Genomic DNA, 25644 nt, shown 5'->3' with positions numbered 1-25644 from the left:
TGAAACAACCTTCTTAGAGTGCATATATATGCAGTTAACATAGCTAAGTACGCTTTGGCGGATTCCAAAATCCTTCAAGAAAATACATTTTAAAATCTAGTGAGAGGCCCAGTCACTAGGGGAATGAGTGTCACAAGCGCCAGAAGGTCAATGTGCCAGGGTTATTCCAGTACAGCCAACCTGTCCCTCCCACGGTAACAGCACCCTCACACTACCAACTGCTCCTATTCTCCCAGCTGTATCCCCAACATTGTTTTATCCACTAGCCCCCTCCTCCCACCATGCTTCCTTCTAACCTGCAAATATCTTTATAGAATGATGAATTTCCAAATTTCACAACAGCAGGAGTCCAGATGGGCCCCAGTTAAGACCCATAGGGCTGCCAGAAAAGGCGTGCAGGCTCTAATGCCTCCAGTGGACCAGGGGAATCTTATGTAAAGGGGAGGGTGACTGGAAAACGTCTAGTTGCTAGTTGGCTTAAGTTCTACCATAAGGTCTACAGAAGTCCCCACATATTCCTCTTGGGTAAGATAGCTCAAGCAGTCCGCATTTCAAATTCTGGTATTGACCATATTTGGACCCTTGCACCATAACTATAGAACCTATCACGGTGCAACATGTGTTTTTGATCAGTTACACAAGTCTTATAAATTTGATGAGAAGAGATGTTTGTGTAAAATAAATTGTTCTGCTTATTGTACCTCTGAGGGAGTGTTCATACAGACTAGAGCCTTTGATGCACAGTTTAACGTAAAGACTCTAGTGACAGTGCAAAATATGCACGTCCTAGAGTTGAGGGAAATTCCTGAGGAGCTGCACCACAAAGTGCCGGTTGGCCTCTGGGAAGTAAACAGTGGAGAGGGAAGGAAAATGCACAGTGCTCAACCGGTGAGAGTGAGATTGAGAGAAGGTACCAGACTGCCAGGACTTCCCTGAAGACAACTTATCACAGAAGATTCAGAGAAGGCAGAAAGAGGGTTTGAACCAGTGACACAAGAGCTGTTGCAACAGGGCATTATTGGGAGGAGAGAGTGAAGTACCTGCACCACCCACTTTCTCCCCATACAAAAAGCCATAGCTTTTCTTGGGGGATGGTTCAAGACATAAGGCATTAATGATACAGCAGTCCTTAGTTTCCATGTTGTCCTGAATCCCGTTGTCATTCTGTTTCAAATTCCTGCCATGTCATTCTGTCTCAGATTCAACCCACTGCAGAGTGGTTGACTTGTGTTGAGCACTGTTCTCTCTACCATTACATGAGAATAGTCAATATCTATTTGCCTTCCGACCTAAAAATACGCTTTATTGTTGGCAAAGAATTGCACAGGTTATATAGAGTCCGGTTCCATTTTCTCCTGAGCTTTGCATAAGGATTTAGAATCCTCCTTCTTAGTTCATAGGACTGCACTAGTCCAATACATTGATGATTTATTGATTGCCTTACCTACTAGATAAGCTGGCAAATAGAGCACAATTGCATCGAGGAATCATTTAGCACGGGGAGGACAAAGTCTCCTTCACAAATGTGTAGTATTGTCAGGCCAACGTTATATACTTGGGCTACGATTTGAAGAAAGGTAAGAGCAAGGTGTCCCAGGAGAGGATGTCAACTGTACTACAAAACTAAGAAGTTATGGCAGTAGGGGAACCATGCGCAAGACAGTGAAATCCGTCTCTCAATTCACATTAGCAAAGACAAAAGTGCTCAAGGTTAATATACAACCACTGCTAATAGTTGTAAGACAGATAGACAAAGTCCACCCTAAATACAAATTAACAATTAGAAACCTGAGCAACAATTGTAAGCGTAAGAGTTCATATAGATTCACAACTCTCCAATAGGTTAGATTTCTTTCTTTTCTTTTAATATTCCATTTTCATAGCATCTTCAGTAATTACAATTCTTGTTGGATGCTCTTCAAACCACAGGGTAACCACAAGATTGCCAACACGTGTTTCGTCAGGCAAATGCGCCAATCGACTTCATCAGTGCTAAAACAGATATAAAGTAGCCTTAATGTCACATAAATCACCCTACGTTGATATAGTCCATGCAAAACCTTAAATACAATTATTATACTATCTACAAAGCATCATTAATTGAAGATAAAATCAGAACTCACTATTGGCCAGTAATTAGTTCACCATTAAAAAAGAAGAAATGAATTCGAAAAAAGTAAGTACAAGCATGCTCTAGAGAGTATCTACGTGCTCTCAGTAAAAAAGAGTGCACAAAAGAATAAAATAGAGAAAAAGGGGATGAAAGAAAGCCATAAACGGAACCCATTATTCACCACACCACATTGTGAATAAGTAATAACCCTATACACTTACCAAAAAGAACAAATGAAAAAAGCCATTGAAAAATTCTTCCCATGAACCATAAGTTCAAACAAAACAAATTCCTAAAGGAAAAAAGAGGTTCTAAAGCTAACAATCAAGCAATGTAAATTCAAAAAGAGCGCTATCATAATCACAATATCATAGTATGTATGTATTTATTTATGTATGTATGTGTGTTCTTATATAGTGCTCGACTTACCCTTGGGCATCTCGGCGCTTGCATTGGGAACCCGTCCTGGCTTTTTCCCTGTGAGATAACCCGTACTGGGCATCCCCAAGGTGAAAGCCAGGCATCCCGCCGCAGCAGGGGGGTGGTGGGGGAGGGGGGCCGTAGTGGGGGCCGTAGTGGAGATTAAGCAAGCTATTGCCCAGAGTTGCAGAGTGTGAACCCATGATTCGAGTAGGCACCGAAGTGAGAATTATCGAGTCCGTGGACACTTGGGCTCAGACCCTGCCGCGTCGGGAATTGAACCCTGGTCCCGGGTCTGACCTCTGCTTCAGGGTATGCCTTCTCTAACCAGTGAGCCACACTTCTCCATAGTCCATAAAGCAACAGTCTAATTTATAAAGTGCATAATAGTTCACTAAGTTAAGTTCACCGAACTATCAAGTCTACACGTCGTACAATCAGAGCATGCAAGAGTAACACGTAACAAATTACAGCAAGGATGAGGATACAAAACAGTATAACATAAACCCCTATATAGCAAGGGTAAATGGAAGATACAGAAATGTGTGTATAAGTATTGGTCAAATGTCGGAAATTCTGAGACAGGAATTAATTGTATACATGACAAATAGCTTGCATAATATATTACCAAATGCCATGTTACCTTTAAAGCAGCAATATAAGATGCCGTAGACGCCGAGTATTCATAATCACGAGTGTTCCAGAGTGAATAAAAAGATGTTCCCCAAATGTAAAAATAATCCCATATAAGAGGATCATCCAAAAGCGGGCGAGCTTACTTATTAAATTGCAAGATGGTCAATAAAGAGTTAATTACGCAAGAAGTAAAAAAGTATACTATGCAAAGGAAAACCGGCCACTATACTACAAGGTAAAGACGGGCCATTATATTGCGGTAAGGCAGAGATGGACCATTACTAAACCCAAGTATTACTGCAGAGTCATCAAAATTTCAAAATTAGATGCAGCACAATTAGAAATAAAATTAGAATCATATTACCTATAACAAAGATCACTGCATCACGATCAGCAGTCTGACAAGTCTGTGTAAAACCTGTTCGTACTCCCAGATCTCGGTCGTGATACACCGAGTCCAAACCTATAGCAGAGGGAATAACAGTATTGCTAGCATCACTCGGACCGAATGGTAAATGACATGTCAAAACCACAAATAAAATATCGAGTTTAGTGATCTCTATATATCTAAAAACAATCCCAGCAACGAAAACTATTATCATTAAATGTTAAAAAACCCTCCAGACATATTCCTAATCAAATACCTTAGATAAATCGGTACGGCGACCAGCAGCTGATGACTCTGCATTAATACTGGGGTTTAGTAATGGCCCGTTTCTGCTTTACCGCAATATAATGGCCCGTCTTTACATTGTAGTATAGTGGCCGGTTTTCCTTTGCATAGTATACTTTTTTACTTCTTGCGTAATTATTAATTCTTTATTGACCATTTTGCATTTTAATAAGTAAGCTGGCCCGCTTTTGGATGATCCTCTTATATGTGATTATTTTTACATTAGGAGTACATCTTTTTTATTCACTCTGAAACACTCGTGATTATGAATACTCAGCGTCTACGGCATCTTATATTGCTGCTTTAAAGGTAAAATGACATTTGGTGATATATTATGCAAGCTATCCGTCATGTATACAATTAATTCCGGTCTCAGGATTTCCGACACTTGACCAATAATTATACACTCATTTCTGTATCTTCCATTTACCCTTGCTATATGGGGGTTTATGTTATACTGTTTTGTAGCCTCATCCTTGCTGTAATTTGTTGCGTGTTAGACAGACTCATACTCTTGCATGCTCGGATTGTACGACGTGTAGACTTGATAGTTTGGTTAACCTAACTTAGTGAACTATTATTCACTTTATAAAATTGACTGTTGCTTTATGGACTATGATATTGTGATTATAATAGCACTCTTTTTGAATTTACATTGCTTGATTGATAGCTTTAGAACCTGTTTTTTCCTTTAGGAATTTGTCTTGTTTGAACTTATGGTTCATGGGAAGAATTTTTCCCTGGCTTTTTTCATTTGTTCTTTTTGGTAAGTGTATAGGGTTATTGCTTATTCACAATGTGGTGTGGTGAATATTGGGTTCCGTTTATGGCTTTCTTTCATCCCCTCTTTTTCTATTTGATTCTTTTGTGCACTCTTTTTTACTGAGAGCACGTAGATACTCTCTAGAGCATGCGTGTACTTACTTTTTTCGAATTCATTTTTTTTTTTTTTTAATGGTGAACTAATTACTGGACTATAGTGAGTTTTGATTTTCTCTTCAATTGATGATGCTTTGTAGATAGTATAATAATTGTATTTAAGGTTTTGTATGTACTATATGAACGTAGGGTGATTTATGTGACATTAAGGCTACTTTATATCTGTTTTAGCCATGATGAAGTCGATTGGCGCATTTGCCTGACGAAACACGTGTTGGCAATCTTGTGGTTACCCTGTGGTTTGAAGAGCATCCAACAAGAATTGTAATTATTGAAGATGCTATGAAAATGGAATATTAAAAGAAAAGAAAGAAATCTAACCTATTGGAGAGTTGTGAATCTATATGAACTCTTACGCTTACAAATTTAGCTCAGGTTTCTAACTGTTAATTTGTCAACTGTACTACAGGTGGCACCGCTACAACTGCAAAGGGAAGTGAAATGTTTCCTAGGTAAGGCAGGGTTCTGCAACAATGGATACCAGATTTCTCCCTCATAGCCCAGCCCCTGCAGAGCCTGACACGAAAGGATGTACTCAATCCGGTGTCTGGTCAAATAACTGCCAGAAAGCATTTCTAGAGTTAAAACACAGCCTGTGTTTGTCCCCAGCTTTAGTTACACCTGCTTATGACAAGGAATGTTCATTGTATTCCACAGAAACAAAAGTGTGTTCATTCTTTGTGCCGGTACAACTTCATGGTTATAAATACAGCCCAGTTGAATACTTCTCAGCAATGCTGAATGTACAGGCAAGCAGGTCTCTCAGGGGTTTGAAAGCCATTGTGGCTGCAGTGAATATACCTATCGCATTGTGTTGGGACACTCTATGGTATTGTATGTTCCTCATTTGGTTGAAATTCTGCTTACTTAATGTAAAATACAACATTTGACTGATGCTCGACTTACCCGTTCTGAAATGATACTGCAGTTCACTCCCGTAATATTTCTTAAAAAAGCATTGCTTGGAATGTTGCTTAGTTTTTGCCTTTACCATCCCAACATGAAAATGTTTGGTGAGCCACCAGAATGAAGTAGGTTAAAGAACTGTAGTTACAATGAGTCACCCGACAGTCTAGGATCCATTTTTGAGACTACAGATTATTTTAATTCAGTTGTCTCTGAGTGGGAGCAAGCTATAAGCCTGGACTATGATTCGAATGTTCTCAAAATGCATGGAGGCTGATCCAACGCCCAGGTGTGATGCACCATTGTGGAAAAACTGGTGCTTTGAGACCTAATCCAATATACACAGAAAGTGATCAAGGTGGACACTTCAAGAATGAACCTAATTTGGGAAGCTGTAGACATCAAGCAGACTGCATTGTACACATCACCCCTGATTCTTGGACCTGGAAGAGAGACTGAATGGTGTGATTAAGAACGAACTGTCAAACATATGTCCCATGCTGAAGTGGCTTAACCCCTTGACTCTGGTGCTCATGAGTATACATTGCACTCTCAAAAGAAAAACTGTATTTACCCTGTATGACGCCTTAATGGGCAGGCCGATGAGAATGCCCAGCATTCCTGCTATTTTATTATCAATAACTGATGATTTGATCTTGGACTATTGCAAGCAATTATCAAGAGGCCTAAGAATTGCATGTGTCATAGTGGAATGAGGAGTTATAGAGATCTGTATCATGTTTGTGGGATAAAAGTTTACTTCTCACTACCAGTGGGTTGATGTTATTTACCATATGTTTCCCTATATACATATCACACCAAACTATTGAGAAATATCTATGTTTACAGCGAGAGGAGGAATGTAGAGGAGGACACTTCCAATATATTTTAAGTCATGATTCCTCCTTTCCAGATTGCATTAAATTTAGTAAAGAATAGGAGGCCAGCCCAGTTGATGGAACGTTGGCCAATGATACAGCTCCTGCTCTTTCTAAAATCATCTAACAGAAAACTGCAATGCGCATCATGGTTATACAGAATAGAATGGTTTCAGGTTTGATCCTGGCTAAGAAAGGAGTATGCAAACTAATAAATAGCCAGTACATAAAGATTATAAGAGAAGTAGCACCAAACCATTAGCTAGTCTATGAAGGGAGAGCTACCGAAATCTATGCGAGAGTCCGTACTTGTGACCTCGGGATCCGCAGCAAATGGCTTTCTATCGCCCCATAACATTGCTCTCCGCTGACTGCAAACTTCTCTGGAAGATTCTTGCAGATAGATACCTACAAATAATCTGTCCCCTGGTCCACCCGGATCAGTGTGGCTTTATCCCTGGCAGACGCACTTCCCAGAACATACGCCGGGTCTTCCACATTCAAGATCAGGTGCAAGGAACGTACCCCCGGGCGGCCTGTCTCATCCTAGCTCTTGAGAAGGCTTTCGATTCTCTCACATGGCAGTATCTTTTTGCGGTCCTACAGCGAGCGGGCATTGGTCCCACCCTGCTCGCATATACACAACTTCTGTACACTAAAAGGACATCGCGGGTGCGACTAGGCCGGTATATCTCAGCGGAGTTTGCGGTCCAGAGGGGCACGAGACAGGGATGTCCACTGTCTCCTTTACTTTTTGCCCTGGCAGTCGAGCCCCTAGCCATACGACTCTGCCAGGAGGGATCTCACTGGGGCATCCCTATTGCGGGCACAGTGCACAGTGTCTCTTTGTATGCTGACGACCTGTTAATATATATACGAAATGTCACGGACGACCTGAACCCCCCCTATGGGTGACTTTGACGGAGTTCGCGGCGGCCTCTGGACTGCGGGTGAATTGGGACAAATCCACGGTATACCCACTACACCCGGGCCTTCCCCCTCAGGAGATTAGACTGGGTACCCAACACATACCTTGGAGTGCGGATGCCCCTCGGTACCTGGGGATTCGTCTCTATCACTCTCCAACAGATATCTTCGAGGGTAACCATGGTAGGGCATTAGCGGGCGTTAGAGCTGCAGTCAGCTTCTGGAGGAGCCTCCCGCTGGCCCCAATTGGACGAGTGGCATTAGCCAAAATGATTATGGTCCCTCGATTATTATACTTTTTCACCAATCTACCGGTGATTCCTCCCAGAACCTTTTTTCGGGACTTGGACTCCCTCCTTAGTACGTTAATTTGGGGATCCGCTAGACATCGAATAGGACTGAAGAAACTGCAGTTGCCCACCACGCAGGGCGGCTTGGGAGCTCCCTCATTCGAGGCCTACTTTTTAGCAGCGCAACTACAGTGGCTGTCTCACTGGACGGCAGATAAATACACTGTGGAAACGCATACCATAACGGGGCGGATATCTGTTCCAGAGATACGTCGCCTACTGCTTCCCGGCACTAAGCCAAAACGTACGTACCCCCTTCAGGTGGCAGTGGCACGGAAGTGCATGCAAAGAATTCACCGCATGTCCTCGGGGACACCGTTGTATTCCCCATTGCTCCCTCTGGTGGGGTGGCCCAACCGGGAACAATATTACACAAGCAACGCGCTTCGCACGTGGACATCCTGTGGCGTCACAGAGATGGAATCCCTTTTTGAGGACGGGCAGCTTCGTCCCTTCCAAAATCTTGTGGATGACTACGACCTGCCCCCAGGGCAGTTCCTGCTTCACCGTCAACTACTAGATAGCTACCGGCCATATCACGACCTTGCAGGGGGGGAACCGCGCACACATCCAGTCCTTCACACGATTCTACACATGGGAACGGGTCGCCATCTCACTACATGGCTCTATAAGGCCATACGAGAGCTGACCATTAGACCGCTAGAGACCTTGCGGGCCACATGGAAAACTGAAATTGGGCGCGTACTTCACGAGAAGGAGTGGGAGAGGGCTCTAGAGTACCCCAAGAAGGTGTCTAGAAACGCACCTTCAAGAACATTCAATACTACATACTTCACAGAGCTTATTTAACACCAGCACGCCTCCAACGTTTCTACCCTGACACACAGTTTCTTTGCCCCAGATGCCGCGCGCAGGAGGCAGATTTCCGACACATGTTTTGGAGTTGCCCCGTCATTCGAGTTTTTTGGCAGCACATTCACACTGCTCTGGGTGACCTTCCAGGGATTACCTCTATGGACACGTGGAAGGCCAGCGCCCTGGGGATCTTCCGGGCACGTAAGCAACACAAGTTGCAGACTCGTTTTCTTTCCCTCGCGATGCTATTGGCCAAACGCAGCATCGCCATGCACTGGCGATCCCCCACCGGCCCTCCACTGGCAGCTTGGGTGGGAGCGACACATAAATGGGCGGCAGCAGAGGAGGAGACATTGCGGGAGGAGGAGGTGAGAGGGGTCCGCAAGAACCCTATATCTATGGAATGGGCCATGTTGTTATATCGATATCGATTCAAGCAGTGTACCCCTGCCGAGGACCCTACAGACGACACTCACACACCATTGGCCCCGATAGAGAAGTCTCAAACAGCCTGATAGTACATACAATTACGGTTGCCGGTCAACCCTAAGAGGAGGTCCAAGCACAATTCATTGAGGCACTACACCCACACGACAGCCCGTGCACTCGGTTACGAGGTCCGGAGGTGAACTTCCATGCCCTTCCCCTAGTTTACACCTGTGTTATACCCCAGTTCAAATGACATATTATCCATCCGAACCCCTAGGGTGCACACATTGTCTCGTACTTGATCACATCGTCTTTCTACCGATTCTACGGCAGGTTCTACAGCTGATGTGTGATACTGCATACTGTACTTTATGCCATAATTATTGGACGGACGAATGATGTACGGTATTAAAAGTGTGAACATGTCAATAAAAATATGTTACAAAAAAAAAAACATTAGCTAGTCTATCATGGAGAGATCTTTTGAATAAGTCACATTGGTTTCAATGCCTATAAGTACCTAAAAATTCAGATGGTTAAATAGCAGAAAAATATCCCAAAGAAGAGCACCAGATTCTCATCTATGTTCTTTATTATTGCTTTTTTTCATATATATAACATATGAAGACACAACCAACGCGTTTCATCCCACAACACAGGGACTTCTTCAGGCCATGAGCGTTTGGCGCAAGGGGACTGTTGCCTGCAGAATGGATGTGACAGCATCCTTTTAAACGGGATAGTCCCGTTTATGAGATAAATTGTACGTGACTTACAGCCGTATTACGTCTGTATGCGGTTACTGGATATTGGGGTCAGCTCTGGTCATCCCGCAACAGGCCCAATGCGAAAGCTCTAAGATGGAAAGATGCCCTGTTTTGAGACACAAGGCTATAAATTGTGATGGGTCTGTAAGTTGAATCATGGTATTCTGGCACTAGACATGGTGATTTAATGTTGGTAACCTCTAACAAAAAGCATCTGACTTGTTAGGATTTAAATATCGGAAAGATTATACTGACAGTAGGCTACACTCAGGTTGCTAAGACAACCAGTTTGAATGCTATTATATACAATACAATCTATTGTCCAACAGTGCATTTACAAGCATAGTTGGGTTGGAATGTGTTCTATAATAGATGCTTCTCTTGACCTCTTTTTGCCAAAACTACCTCATGAACAATGTGATCCTAAGGAATCTGATTTCAGACATCACAACAAACCTTTGTGAACCATAGAGTTTGAAAACAAATATAGTGCGTCTCTAGCTGTGACGACAGACGTACCAATATAATCCTGGTAATCAAAAGGATACTATGTGATTAAGTGAAGATGTGGAGGCAAACCCCAACACTTACCTTTTAGAAAGCCATTTAGTAGACTGTTGTGCTCTCTCTTTTAGAAAAGACTTGCACTATTGAATACTGAAGATTTTGTGTATTTTACTACCTAGCAACTAATGCTCTGCAAAAAAAACACGTTTTTGTTTTGGTAAGTGACACCTATAGCTTATTGTGAAGAGTTTATTATGGAGTACTTGAAGAAGTGAAAAAAGTAATGTAGAAATGATACTTGAATTAGATTATTTATATGTCTTAAGTTTGTCTCTTGTATGTACGTTCTGGGATGAAACGTGTTGGCTGTGCCTTTATGTGTGATATATATGAAAAAAGCAAAAGAATATATATGACAATCTGACGCTCTTCTTTGGGATTTTTTCTGCTATTTAACCATCTGAATTTTTAGCTACTTTCCGGCACTGAGGCTACTGTGACTTAATCAAAATATCCCTCTATGGCAGAATAGCTAACTTTGGAGTTCCTTCTCTTATAAACTTTATGTCCTGTATTTGTAAGGTGTTCCAAACGGTTGACCCTGGGAGTGAGCACGTTCTAATAGGAATCACACAGAGTGTGGCAATAGGGCACCATAACCATTCTTGATGTTCTGATAACAAACACCCACTGTTGCAGCTTCATTTCCGAAAACAGAATGCGCAGGATATCATAATTGACATTTCCAATGTTTCACAAGAAGAGTACAAAATGAGCAGGCCAGTTTTAGCAGTCCCCAGTCTAGTTCTGAAGCCTTGGGTAGGAGTGCTATTGGTCTCTCTGGATGCACCTCAGAGTTCAGCAGTGGTCAAAGTTCTTGGTGCTAAGAAAGAGTGCAGGCTTCTCAGCTTTTATTGTCCTGTGGCTGTAACAGGTATTCAGCCAAATGACGCTTTTCTTTTCTGGGTCCAAGGAACAGCAGGGCAGTGCTTTTTTTGGTCTTCTTTCCAAGCCAGTAGTGATCAGAGGTCTGGATGCCAGTTTTATGCCCACTACAAGCTTGGAGGCTGTGGGGATCACTATGAACTACCATGTCCCGTCCAGCCCGATGACAACTTCCTGTGAAGTGTGGCATCTACCTAGCACTGAGTGCACTATTATGCTCACTTTGAACATGATGAAACCCTTCTTCATGTGTGGAGCTCCCTAGCCCAACCCATAGGTGTGCTACCTGGCGGCTACCCTCCCCTTGAAAAAACAGTGTGACAACAGTTTTTCCCCCACTGCCTCAGATGTCACCCTGTTGGCTTAAAGAAAAGATCAGTACTCTGACTAGTATTTGAACTTCAAAGACAGTTTCCTGTTGATGCTAGTTGCCTTGGCTCACATCCACTCTGGTCATTTTGCCAGATGGAGGACACCACTTCCCTTAGCAGAGCATTTGTTTGACTTCCTGAGAGTCATTCTCACCTCTCCCCAAGAGGGCAGCAGCTGGTCCCAATAACAGCAGCTGTTTCCCACAGAAAATGGCTACTAGAAAATGTAGGGCAACAAAGTGGCAACTTTAAATTTGACTTGGGCAACAGGTCAGTACACCAGTACCTAATGGTCAAAAAGTGGGGCCAGAAAGTGGGGGTGAACCTGCAAAAAGCATATGTCTTACATATAGGGACAGATAAGAGCTTTTCCCAATGATCACTCTTGAAATCTTGACACTAACCGCAGGGCAGCTGTCTAGATGATCTCCTTCTTCTAGAGGGTCTGCCCTTTTCCACCCTACTCCTTCTGAGGGACTACCCATTGGCTGGAGGTCGAGTTGTGGCTAATGTTCCCCAGAAACCCCCGACTTGAACACAGTGAAACAATAAAAACAATTTATCAATATTCAGGAAAATCCAACTCAATTTCAAGAAGTATTGCAAAGCTTTTGAAGTGTACAGACCCATTTGGGAAGATGTAATCCGTTATTGCAATTGATAGTGTCATGTGAAGTGAGAGAAAGACTGGTGGATAAAGTGCCATGGTCAATGGTGTACCACGGGAATAATGGGTACTTGAATGCAATTCCAGAGATATGCGGAGTGAAAACTGACTCCGGATGATAATTTGGAGACACTTAAGGATGTGTCTGAAAAGCATTCAGGTATAGCCCGACGTGCGGATGTGGCTCAAGAAGCAGTCTGTTCTTTGAGGAGGGATTGTTTCTAAATGTTGAGGCTCAACTGACCATTATATGGCAAAGGTGAGGCCCAGAAACAGTAAACATTGTTTGCATCTATTATTCCCCACTCTCTCTATGCAATGTAATAGCAGACGTTTGGGGATCTGAGAAAATCCTATTCCAACACCTCCACCAGGTAGTAATAACCTACTGCCAGAAGCCATCAAAAGCAGTGCAGGACCAAATTATGCGTAGGAACGTACCCTCTTTCCGTTGACAACGCAAACACTGCGGGGAGGTAACCAGACCCATCCTCCAAAGTCAGTATCTAGTAAAATATACCCTGTGGAGATGCTAAAATTGTATGAGCCTTAGGCGTGCAGAGATCGCAGCCCCCTTAGTGACTATATAGCGCTTCCGCCCAGTAATCGTCTTCAACTGAGGCTAGGTCAGTCGCCCAGCCAGCCCTCAGAGTGTCTAAGATAGTAGGGCTATTCGTGATCAAGGACTGGTAGATCTTCAGGATCTTGTTGACTCCTAGATTGCCCATCAGTTGTGTACCCTCCAGCGGGCTAAATTATGGGAGGGTGGGAGATCTCGGATGCAAGGATGTAAAGTGTGTCTTAAGTGAAAATACTTATCCAATTGACTGTGGGGCATAGAGAATTCCTTTGAGGTCTTGAAACGATGTAAGAACAGAACTCTGCATTACATCGCCCAAGGATGAGATCCCAATGCGGTCCCATCTTGTGAATCCCTGGAGGTCTGCCACTTGAGAGAGAAGTCTTCTGCCACAGCGCGGTTTCTCTAGTAAAGCGGCCCCACCATCCCATATGATGGAGAGATTTGCGTCAGGCTAGGATCACCACCCTCGTCGCGGGGGGAGGGGGGGAATGGGGGGGGGGGGAAGAGCTCTTGGATCTGATCTGTTGCAGAGAAACTAGTATAGGGACAGGTCTCCCATAATCCATTGTTTCACTCTATATGCCGGGTTGCTCCTGGAGCAATACCACTATTCATTCAGTACCTGTAAGTGCACTGCCGCATGGTAGGATTGTACATCTTAGGTTGATATGCCACCACAGTATGTGGATTGGAAGCAGGTACTAAGAGCTATTCGAGAGGTGCTCCCACCCTATAAGAAATGACCCAGCACTGCATTAATTTGTCTGAACCATGCCAATGGGACCAGATAGGGGTGGGATTGCAGTTGATATAATAAGCGAGGTAGAGATACCATCTTAAAGATGGCCATTCTACCGTACAGAGACAGGGGGGAGGCAAGACCAAGACTGCACCTCCGCTTTCACACGATCTGTCAGGGTGCCTAAGTTATGGTCCCATGAAATAGGTTGAGCATCTGACAAAAAGACCCCTAGATAGTTTAGGCCATTTGTTGCTAACATGAGTTCTTCAGTCCAGCGTGTGCCACCCAGCGCCCCCTTTAACACCCATACAGTGGATTTCCGTGTGTTCATATATATAGGCCCTATGTTTCCCCAATTTAAGCATAATTTGGAGTATTCAGGGGCCTGATCGAGTTGAGGGGGGGTGGGGGTGAAATTGGTAAAGAAGAGGACGTCATCTGCATACAAAGCCATGCAGTCTGAGCTTTCAAACCCACACACCAGTGCATCTCGCCGCACCCATGTGGTCTGGGGCTCTATTGTGAGAGAAAATAGGAGAGGGGATAAGGGGCATCTTTGTCTGGTGCCTCGTCCTATAGGAAATGGTGAAGACAAGGAACCTGCCACTCAGATGGATGCTGTAAGGGCAGTGTATAATATTCGCACACAAGGCAAACAATTAGGGCCCATATTCAAATGTTTCAATAATATGAACTTACAAGTCCAGCTGACAATCTAAGGCCTTGTCAATATCGGCTAGAAGCACTGCCGTGGGTTGGCCTAATCGATCGACTGCAGCAATTGCGTTGTGGGCTCTGCTATTATTATGGTGTGTTGCGCGTTGAGGCATAAACCCGGCCGGATCTGAATGTATCAGGTCGAGTGAGGGGTAATAATCTATTCGCCAGAACCTTTGCTAGTAGTTTAACTTCTATGTTTAAAAGTGAGATTGGCCGGTATGATGAGCAGAGTTTGGGAAGGTGTCAAGATTTCAGGAAAACAACGATTTCTGCGTGGCTCCAGTCAGAAGGCATTCAGTTGTCTTTCAGGGCACGTTGGACTGTAGCTAAATAATGGGGGCCTAGAAAGGGCATAAACGCTTAAAACTTTTTGCAGGGAAACCTATTGGGTCCTGGAGCTTTTTACGGGTTTAATTTCAGATATGGCAGTAGTTAGTTCTTCCAGCGTACTAGGGGCTTCTAAAGACTCTCCCGCATCGGCGGACAGCGCCTTAGGTGGTTTATCCCAAAAGTAATCTATCTGAAATTCTGTCAGGACTTCGTGTTTAGTATACAAGGATAGAATTCGGCGAAGCAGTGGGCCACCTGTACCGGGTCTGTGAGTGTCATCACAGATTTTAATCACTGGTATTTGAACTGGTTTCAGGGTGTATTGACACAGCCTCTGTAGGAGTTTTCCTGATATGTCACCCCACTGGTACATGCTGCTTTGCGAGGTCAGCCAAGCACATCTGGCATCTAACAGCACTTCTGCTTGATATTCCTGTTGCAGTAGTCTAATTGCCTGCAGGCATTGCCCCGTCTCTCTCCCTACCAAGTCTTTCTAATTCTACGATCCATGCTTCCCTATTGTAACAAATAAATTTTTTTCTGTCACCGATCTGCGGTGCAGTAGCCGATGTCGATCCCGCATTTAGTTGGTTTCATGGTTTCCCAGACGACTGTAGTGTAGGGGGTAATCTCATTGAATGAAAAGTAATGGAGCAATGCTTTGTGTATATGTGTTCTGTAGGGTAAATTGTGCATTTGCCATGGTAACAGCCTCCAACGAAGGGGAGGCTACTTGGGGCCCACTAAAAGTCACAGTCCTACTAGGGAGTCGTCTGAGAGGCCTCTGGGCATGATCTCTACTACGGGTATTCGTTTCGTTTGTCTTTATTATCGATTAATTTCATCATAAAAAGACATTACAATGTAAAGAACAAGTTACTTACCTTCGGTAACGCTTTTTCTGGTGGATACAGTATCTGCCTGTGGATTCCCCACCTTGTGAATTGATTCCCACAGCAGTCCCCACTCCCGGAAGAGGGTGTCCATCCTTCTATACCAAAAAGTCCTGAAGCACAGAGCGCGCGAAGTGGCCCTCCCTCCTCATCTCTGAGTCCAAGCAATAATGCTTCGCGAAAGTATGGAGGGAGGCCCACGTCGCGGCTTTACAAATGTCTGCCACGGGAACACCCCGGGCCAAAGCAGAAGTCGAAGACTTAGCTCTAGTAGAGTGAGCACGAATACCCTCAGGAGGAGTCTTACCAGCCAGGGCGTAGCAGATCTTTATGGTCAGTATAATCCATCTTGACAGCGTGCGCTTGTGCACCGCTTTACCTTTAGAACGACCAACGTAGCCAATAAAGAGCTGGTCATCAAGGCGAAAGTCCTTGGTTCTGTCCAGATAAAAACTCATAGCCCTCTTTGGGTCAAGGCGATGGAGTCTTTCCTCCTCCTTGGAGGGATGAGGGGGTGGATAGAAAACAGGGAGGGTAATAGACTGCCCCAAATGGAAAGGAGTAACAACTTTTGGCAGGAAGGCAGCCCTGGTCCTAAGAACCATCCTTTCAGCATGCAAGGTAAGAAAAGGAGGTTTGGAACTTAGAGCTTGAAGCTCACTAACCCTCCTTGCCGAGGTTATGGCAACAAGAAAGACCACCTTAAAGGACAACAGCCTCAACGGACAGCTATGCAAAGGCTCAAATGGGGACCCCATTAGAAAGGTTAAGACAAGATTAAGGTTCCACTGAGGCATTACAAAAGGAGTGGGAGGAAACATGTTTGTAAGGCCCTTGATGAACCTCAGAACAACCGGAGATTTAAATAGTGAAGGTTGATCTGGGAGGCACAGAAATGCCGATAATGCCGAAAGGTAGCCCTTGACCGTGGCCACAGCACAGCCCTGCTGAGCCAAGGAAAGAGCAAACTGGAGCACATTGGAAAGATGAGCCTTTAAAGGGTCAATAGATCTCTCTCCACACCATTTTACAAATTTTGACCACCTGTAGGAGTAAATGGACTTGGTGGAGTGTCGCCTGGCCGATAAAATAACGTCCACCACATCAGGTGGGGGAGAGAAGGAACTCAGGTTGCCCCGTTCAATCTCCAGGCATGAAGGTGTAAGCTCTGGAGGTGGGGGTGTAGAACCTGCCCCTCCGACTGCGAGATAAGGTCTGCCCTCAGAGGGAGACGGAGCGGAGGGCACGAGGAGAGGTGCAGAAGATCTGTGTACCACACCCTTCTTGGCCAACCCGGGGCGATCAATATAACTTGGGCCCGGTCTTGGCGAATCTCCCTCAGAACCCGAGGAATCAAGGGTATGGGAGGAAACGCGTAAAGGAGTCGTGAGCCCCAACTCAACTGAAACGCGTCCCCCAGCGCTCCCTGCATCGGATACTGGAGACTGCAGAATGACGGGCAGTGCGCGTTCCCGTGAGTGGCAAACAGGTCCACCCGAGGAGTTCCCCACGTCCGAAAGACGTGACAAACTACCTCCGGATGGAGCCTCCACTCGTGGTCGGCGGAGAACTGCCGACTGAGACTGTCCGCACGCACGTTCAGCACCCCAGCCAGATGATTTGCCATCAGACAAATCTGATGGTCCTGAGCCCAGGACCATAGACGTAAAGCCTCTCTGCATAGACAAAGAGACCCCACTCCCCCCTGCTTGTTGACATACCACATCGCGGTCGTGTTGTCTGTCAGGACTTGAATCGACTGACTGCGAAGGGAAGGGAGGAAGGCCTTGAGCGCCAAACGAATCGCCCGCAATTCCAAAAGGTTGATGTGAATCAACCTTTCCTCTGGAGACCAAAGTCCTTTGATCTCCAGATCCCCCAGATGCGCACCCCACCCTAAAGTGGATGCATCCGTTATCACTGTAGCCACCGATGGAGGTAGATGGAAGGGCTTTCCTTGAGACAGATTGCCCTCCACGCTCCACCAAGACAGATCCGCTGCAGCTTCTCCGGAGATCTTGATCGACTCCCCGAGATCCCCGTTGTGCTGATACCACTGCTTGCGGAGGCACCACTGGAGCGCCCTCATGTGCCAGCGTGCATGGTTGACCAACAGAATGCAGGAAGCGAAGCAGGCGAAGGACCTTCAGAACTGGAACAACCGCTCCATTGTGGAATAAAGGGACCATCTCCTGAATGTCGAGAATCCTTTGAGGAGGAGGGAATGCTCGACACACAGTAGTGTCCAGTACCGCCCCTATGAACAGGTTGCGTTGAGAGAGCACTAGGTGAGATTTGGGCACATTGATAGAAAAACCCAAGTCGAACAACAGCTGAGTTGTCACCTGCAGATGACGCTGCACCATCTCTGGGGACTCTGCCTTCAGAAGCCAGTCGTCCAGGTAGGGGAAAACCGGAATCCCCGACCTCCTGAGATGAGCGGCCACCACTGCCATCACCTTTGTGAAGACTCGAGGTGCGATAGTAAGACCAAACGGGAGGACCGCAAACTGATAGTGTTGCGACCCAACCGTAAAACGGAGATACTTCCTGTGCGACTTCAGGATTGGGACATGAAAGTACGCGTCCTGCAAGTCGAGCGACACCATCCAGTCTCCTTGCTGCAACGCTTGAAGGACCTGCGCAAGGGTCAGCATCTTGAATTTCTCCTGTCTCAGGTAAAAATTCAAGATTCTGAGGTCCAGAATCGGACGCAATCTGCCATCCTTTTTGGGAATCAGAAAATTAGCATCCCTGACCCCTTTCCTGCTCCGGAACCACCTCTATTGCACCCTTTTGAAGCAAGGCTAGAACTTCTTTCTGCAGGAGAAGCAGCTGGTCTTCCGAGCAATAACCTTGGCAAGGAGGGTAAGGGGGAGGAAACTCCCGAAAGGAAAGGGCGTACCCAGTATCCACGAGGTTCAAAACCCAAAGGTCGGTTGTAACAGATTTCCAACCCCGTAGAAAGTAGGACACCCGACCCCCCACAGGTCTTACATGATCTGGGATGGGGGATCTAGGGCTGCTTCCCTGAAGCCTCATTGGGAGCAGAGGAGGAGGAGGAAGTAGAGGGGTTGCGACCAGATCCTCTCCGACCCTTTTGTCTCCCTCTATAGGACTTATAGAGGGGATTCTGCTGCTGTTGTTGCTGCTGCTGCTGGGGCTGCCGGTAAGAGCGAAAAGACGATCTTCCAAAACCCCTAAATTTTCGAAAGGACGAACCCCTAGCAGGAGCTTGCAGACCCAAGGACTTCGCAGTCTGCCTGCTATCTTTAAACTGCTGTAGGGCAGAATCCGCCTTTTCCCCAAACAGCCTCTGTCCGTCAAAAGGCAGATCAACCAGCGTAGCCTGCACATCAGCTGAAAACCCAGAGGTACGGAGCCAAGCCTGCCTCCTTGCAGCAACAGATGATCCCATGATCCTTGCCACAGAGTTCGCAGTGTCCAACCCTGATTGGATAACTTGTCTGGCAGCCGCCTGAGTGTCCGACACAACCTCCAAAAAGGACGACTTATCCCCTTCAGGCAACTTAGGGGCCAAAGACTTAATGGAGTCCATTAGTGCATGCACAAAACGTCCCAACAGGCATGTAGCATTAGTTGATTTCAACGCCATACTCCCCGTGGAAAAGGTCTTCTTGGCTGCCTGATCAACCTTTTTAGAATCCCTGTCAGCCGGAGACTGAGGGAAGGCACCCGAAGCATGCTTGGAACATGAAGCCTGCACCACCAAGCTGTCCGGAGATGGATGAGTAGACAAGAAACCAGGATCCCCTGGTGCAACCTTGTATCTTATTGCCACCTGCCTACACACCGCCGGAGATGAAAGGGGTTTCTTCCACACCTCCAAGACCGGCTCCAAGATGGCCTCATTGAAAGGCAACAAGGGCTCTGATGACGAAGATGGAGAATGCAACACCTCTGTGAGCAAGTTGGATTTGTACTCCACAGAAGGCAGCTGCAAATCCAAAAGTTCTGCCGCCTTCTTGATTACCACATGATAAGGAGCCAATTCCTGAGGCGGAGAAGACCTGGCAGATGCATGCTCCCACTCTGGGGTTGTATCCAAACCACTAGCCTCATCAATACCTTTGAAATCGTCCGAGGAAGAGTCAACCTCACCTTCTTCCACATCCATCCGATATCTCTTTTCCTCCAACACCCTCTGGGCCTCCCTCCTCGACCGGATCCGAGGGGCCGACGTCGACGCCGCCGTATGCGGCGTCGGAGGCGCCAAAGGTACCGGAGTCGGCGGCGCCATAGGTGGAGTCGACGGCGCCGGACGCGGCGCCGATGGCGTCGGCGTCCATGAAGGCTCTGAAGTCCGCTGGTCCTTCCGAGGTCGAATCGGATCCCCAGGCGGCGCCGGAAACTGCCAAGATGGCGCCATCGGCATAAAGGGCATAAAGGGGGCCTGAGCATACTGCTGCGGCACCCCTAGTGTAAATGCCATCGGACCCACGGGACCAGTAGGTGCTCCGGATGGGTAGGCTGCCCTATTAAAAATGCCATACATAGCATTTAAGAAACCGGTAGAATCAGTACCTGGAGCCGGGAACTGAGGAAAAGGAACAGGTCCTGTACCTCCTTGTGGAGTCACCGGCATCGGCTCCACAGTATCTTCAACCGGAGCCTCAGACTCTTCAGGCACCGGAACAGACTCCTCCTGCACATCTTCATGTAAGGAAGCATCCGACTCCACCCGTTCCGGAGTCGACTCCTTAGACGGATCCGATGACCGCGTCGGGGACTGAACCGGAGTCTGCTTCTTCGAAGGAGAACACCTCGGTGACTTCAAAGGTGATGGAGAAGGAGACAAGCATTTGCTCCGGCGTCGAAGGGGCGAAGCCGACCTCGACTTCTTGGACCTCGAGGACCGACGTTGAGAAGAGTGTCTCCTCTTCTTGAGTGCCTTCGGGTTCATGCTCCTACAGCATCCGCACTCCTCCATGTCATGTTCCGAAGAGAGGCACCATAAACAGTTCTGGTGTGGATCAGTTATTGACATTAGACCTCCACATTCCCTACAGGGCTTAAATCCCGATTTCCTAGTCGAAGACATACTGGATTCAACAGATTAACACGGCTAAATTACAAAGTAGCCAACGAGCACTGGAAAAAAAACGTTGCGCGTCGAAGGCGCGGAAAAAAGGGAACTGACGTCATCACGCCGACGTGGGCTTCTTATGGCTCCGGTGACGTCGATCGGAGTCGCGAGCGGAGCCGGCGCATTGTGACGTCGCCCACGTCGACGTGGAGTGCTGGGAAGAAAAGTTCCGTGGAATGCTGGCGCAGGGGATATTCACAAGGTGAGGAATCCACTGGCAGATGTATCCATCAGAAAATAAGCATTACATACAAGATAAAGGATTAAAACAATTCCAAGATGACACAAAAAAATAAGATCATGATTAAACATAACACTGGTATCTAGTAATTCCTATTTCTAATAATCCAAACCCAACCCAGGAATTTGGCCACGGCAAATACGATACATTCACCAGTATCAGATCTTAAGATTCTTAAAGCCTCAAGCCCCAGTCTAGTGCCCAAAGTACGACATATAGGTTTGATCCATTTAGCCCGGGGGGCTGCATAGGCCGGGCAGACAAAAAATATATGACCCACAGATTCAACACAGTCTTTACACCAGCGACAGGAGTCACAAACCTCACCCTTCCATTTTTTAGTATACAGTTTGGTGGGTAGGGTGCCAACCCTCAGTTGGTGGTAAAGTTTCCTGTCACTGGGCCTGGTAATAATGTCCCAGTAGGCTTCTAAGAGTGGGCTGTTTTCTGCACAAGAAACCTGCCTGTCAAGGACTCTGCTGGCACTAGGGATAGTTGTTTCCGAAAAACCATACACCAGTAAAGGCTTTTAAAGAGATTTTTAGGAGGAAAAGGATTATTAGCAGGGTCCGTCCAAATAATTCCCAGGCCCATGGATTCCAATAGCTGACTAACTTGCTTGAACCACACAATGTTACCGGAGCCCAGAATAGAGCAAACATCCAAAAATGCCTTTGCATAGGGGCCTAATTCCGGTACGGTCCATAGTCTCCTCCAAAAAGCCACTGGTTTAAACCTGGCAATATCTTCAAAAGAATAACAACCAAGATCCAGCAGAAACGGTTTCACTGGACTTGAACAGGGGAGACCCGTGAGGATCCTCAAAAATTTGTATTGTGCCTTGACCAGAGGGGAAAGATCAGCAAAACCCCAGAGTTCTGCGCCATAAAGGATCGCAGAACTAATCCTGGCATTATAAATTTTAATAGCAGGGCCTATCGTTTTCATCTGGGACGGTTTCTGTTCTTTAACCAAGCACCCAGAGAGCTGGGCAAATTTGAGAGATAGGACATCAATTTGAGGCCTGCAATTCAGCTTGTTTTCGAAAACAACCCCCAGATAAGTCATAACGTTGGCACGTTCAAGTAAATCATTATTCAAAATAACATGACCTTTCACACTTTTTCCTTTGTTAAAGACCATGTACTTAGTTTTTGAGACATTAACTAGCAGGTCAAAGTCGGAACAAAAGTTGGCAAATACGTTCAAAGCCGCCTGTAACCCGGACTGAGTCTGGGACAATAGTAGGGTGTCGTCGGCAAACATGAGTAGTGGGATTTTAATACCACCCAACGTGGGAGCGTCAGTGGATGTAGATGAAAAGTACTGCACAACTCTATTAATGAATAACAGAAAAAGAGTAGGCGCAAGGACGCACCCTTGCCTAACACCCCTATTAACTTTGAATCTGTCAGTGACCTGCCCTTGATTCCCCCACCGTACTTGTGCAAAGTTTTTATCATGCAACATAATGACAATATTCAAAAGGCCAGCAGGCATCCCTAACTCCGCTAGAGCCCCCCAAAGTTTAGTCCTATTGACTAAGTCAAAGGCTGACCGGAGGTCAACAAAAGCGGCGTACAGAGTACCGCCACAAAGATGGATCGTTTTCCAGACGATCAATTGGAACTTGAACGCCTGGTCGATGGTACTAGTACAGGGTCTGAACCCAGCCTGCAGAGGCGAAATAATATCCTCCTGCTCAATCCATGACTGGATTCTTGCCAGGATCATCCTGGCAATAATTTTTTGAACGGAATCAATTAAACTAATCGGGCGGTAATTCCCCGGGCACGAGCGATCACCCTTCTTAAAGATGGGCAGTATCTCGGCGCCCTTCCAGGATTCAGGGATGACAGCCCCTTTGGCTATTGCAGTTGCCATAAATGCAATATAGGGCACCCAATTACTATGGTCAAATTTAAAAAGATCAGCAGGGACACAATCTATGCCCGGTGCCTTGCCACTAGGAACCTTGGTTAAAGCCATCTCGACCTCTTTACAATCGAATGTAAGATTCTGGAGGGTGGACATGTCCTGTAAAATGGGAGGAACAGTCTCTTCAACCAGATTAATATCCGAGAACTGGGACTCAAAATGCGACACCCAGGATTCGGGGAGAACATGGTTTGAGGGAACCTGCGAACTCGGAGAGTTACCCCACTTCACAATATGCCAAAACATAGTCTGATTTCTTTGTTTACTAGCGACCAAAAGGTCGTTCCAATGTTCATTGTCCCAATCTTGTTTGGCGGAGGCTTTAGCCTTACTATAAACTTTCCTGGCTAATCTAATATTGGCCTGATTTTTAGATTTAATGGCGGATTTCAGTTTGCCATAAGACTCACGGCATGCTTTGTTATACCAAGGATTTTGCTTTGGTAAAAACGTTTTCTTAACCTTACAGGGTTTAGAAAAAAGAGCCTTAAGGCCTATAAATAGATTTTCGTGAATATGAGTGGACTCGCCAACGACAGCCTCTTGGCTCTGGAGAGAATAAAGGGCTTCCAACGCACATGAAACTTTCGAGCTAATTTCGGCGAGTACTGCACTATCGATAGCAACCTTTTCCCAGCGCACTCTCCGTTGATTATTAGTTAGGAGGGCGTTAGCAGTAGCTATCTCGGAGGGTTCACTTCTACGGGCTGGGCAAAACAGAAAACTCAGAACTAAAGGATTGTGGTCACTCTCAGGGCAATCTAAAATCACCATATCATTTAAGGTGGACCAGAACTCCACTTTGATTAGGGCATAATCGATTCTACTACAACGACGACCATCCGCAAAGGTATCCTTGCCATTTTTGTCAGAGAAGGTCCGTCCGTTGGCTGCCCTAAAGCCACGCCCCATACACAAACTCATCCACTGAATAGCAGATTCAGTCCACCTCTTGATGGGGGGGGGAAGATCAAGAGGTGGAATATTCCAGTTTGCGTCCACTTCCAGTGTAAGTGAGTCCCAAGCAGTGTACAAAGGTTCGAAACAGCAATTTAGATCGCCCACTATTATCACATTTGTGCAGGGGTTGACTGTTTCCAAGAACCCGTCTAATTGTAGAAAAGTATTAGTACCTCGCCCACCTGGTAGGCCCCTATTATATACATTTATAATCAAGATATCAGGATCATCATTAAGATGCAACGAGATGATCAAAATGTCGGGGCTATCAATGGCCAGTTCGGTGAGACTATACTTAAGGGTTTGCCTCACCCATATGCACAGACCACCCGAAGGACGACCCCTTATGCCACTAGAGGCTCCTTTATAAAAATTAACATAACCAGAAAAGTAAATCGGGTCCACTGCCCACGTTTCCTGAAAGACCAGGATATCGAGGTTGTTTGCCCAGGCAGACCACTCCTCCATTACAATTTTACTCCTTAGACCGGCAATATTCCACGAGGCCAAGGTAAAAAGGGGGGAAATAGTTGTAACAGCTGGCAATTGGGCAGGTAAAGAACCCTGTGCGGCAGGATGGTTTACAGTGTTGCCAGGTTCCAAACACTCGTGCTCGTTGGGACAAGGATCTAAGTGTGAAATTAATGGTCTATCATTGTGCAACGTGCGAGTAAGAAGTACCGTCTCGGTTTCAATGGGTGTGTGATTAACAAGGTTCGTGCCCTGGGGATTATCTAAACACTCCAATATTGGTAGAAAGGAATCAAAATTGCAAGGGGGCACACTGAGAGAAACACGTACAGTTTTGGAATACGTGTCACCCATACCCAAATGTACCACCCTGGGCCCACTACAACTTACGGTCCCCGTACTGGCAGAACATCCAGGGCCAATAGCAATTTTACTCACACAACCCAAATTGGTAAAATTAGTTGACAGTCAATCAACCCCTTCCATACTACTCAGCGGGGCAAAATGATTGGACAGTGGGAGATGGAAATCCAGTCTGGGTGGACAGCGAAAGCCCCTATTGGCCCTTTCCTAACCAGAAGACAAATCACAACATGTGTCGCGAAGGTCAAAAGAAAAGAAATAGGACAAATCCAAGGTGAGTATTCCAGTAACGCTCGAGGTATTAGGATGGGAACATATATGACTCACCACTCTAGGGTCCCGAAAGTTAATGATTATACAATCTCCCTCCACTTTCTTTACTTTGATACCCAACCAACTCACCCTACGTACAGACAAAATTTCCGCACTTAGTCTAGGTGGCAAAGGCCTATTTCCATTTAGCCAGTGGATCACCTTATTCTTCAACTCGCTGTGGGACTCAATCTTTACCTGGGGGATCCTTGGAACACCAGCCAAAATACCAGTATAGGGTAAGGACTCGGGGGGGAAGATTGATACATGGAAGTTTTAAAACGGACCTTTACCCTGGGAGGAAGTCTGCCCTATTGTAGTGTTGCTCTTATTAATAACAACATTACTAGCTAGTTCATTGGACATAACAGCGCCAACAGGTGTATGAGTAACTTCCACGACTTGATCTTTGTGGGCTGGTGGGTAGGAAGATACACTAGCCGGGGAAATAGGACCATTAGAAACAATCCCTGTTTTGAGGGCTGGACCAGGAGATGGTAAAATCTTGGAACCTGGCGGAATCGCTAAAGTTTTCTCCAAAAGTGTCGTGTTTGTAAGCACAATACTTTCCAATTTCCCAATGGAAGTGGACAGTTGCTTGACTCTCGTAGAGCAGTAAAAAGAAAGATTTAAGCAATTG

At 45.9% G+C, this 25644-nt stretch overlaps 1 protein-coding gene across 4 annotated transcripts in view; it reads right to left on the bottom strand.

Moving 5' to 3' along the window:
• The window catches only part of DDX25 (DEAD-box helicase 25), a 3162033-nt gene that overhangs the window by 1389045 nt on the left and 1747344 nt on the right, over nt 1-25644 (bottom strand). For 2 of the 4 annotated variants that reach the window (XM_085646106.1, XM_085646107.1), the window contains exon 8: nt 3534-3632. The exons of the other annotated variants lie outside the window; for them this stretch is intronic. In XM_085646106.1, the coding sequence (XP_085502232.1) occupies nt 3534-3632 (99 nt within the window). The remainder of the gene's footprint in view (nt 1-3533; nt 3633-25644) is intronic. 4 annotated transcript variants of the gene reach the window in all.

Source organism: Triturus cristatus, chromosome 3_1 (assembly GCF_964204655.1).
Source record: "Triturus cristatus chromosome 3_1, aTriCri1.1, whole genome shotgun sequence".
Taxonomy (NCBI): Eukaryota; Metazoa; Chordata; class Amphibia; order Caudata; family Salamandridae; genus Triturus; species Triturus cristatus.
The sequence above is the reverse complement of the archived record's forward strand: the minus strand, read 5'-3'. Positions and strand labels throughout refer to the sequence as shown.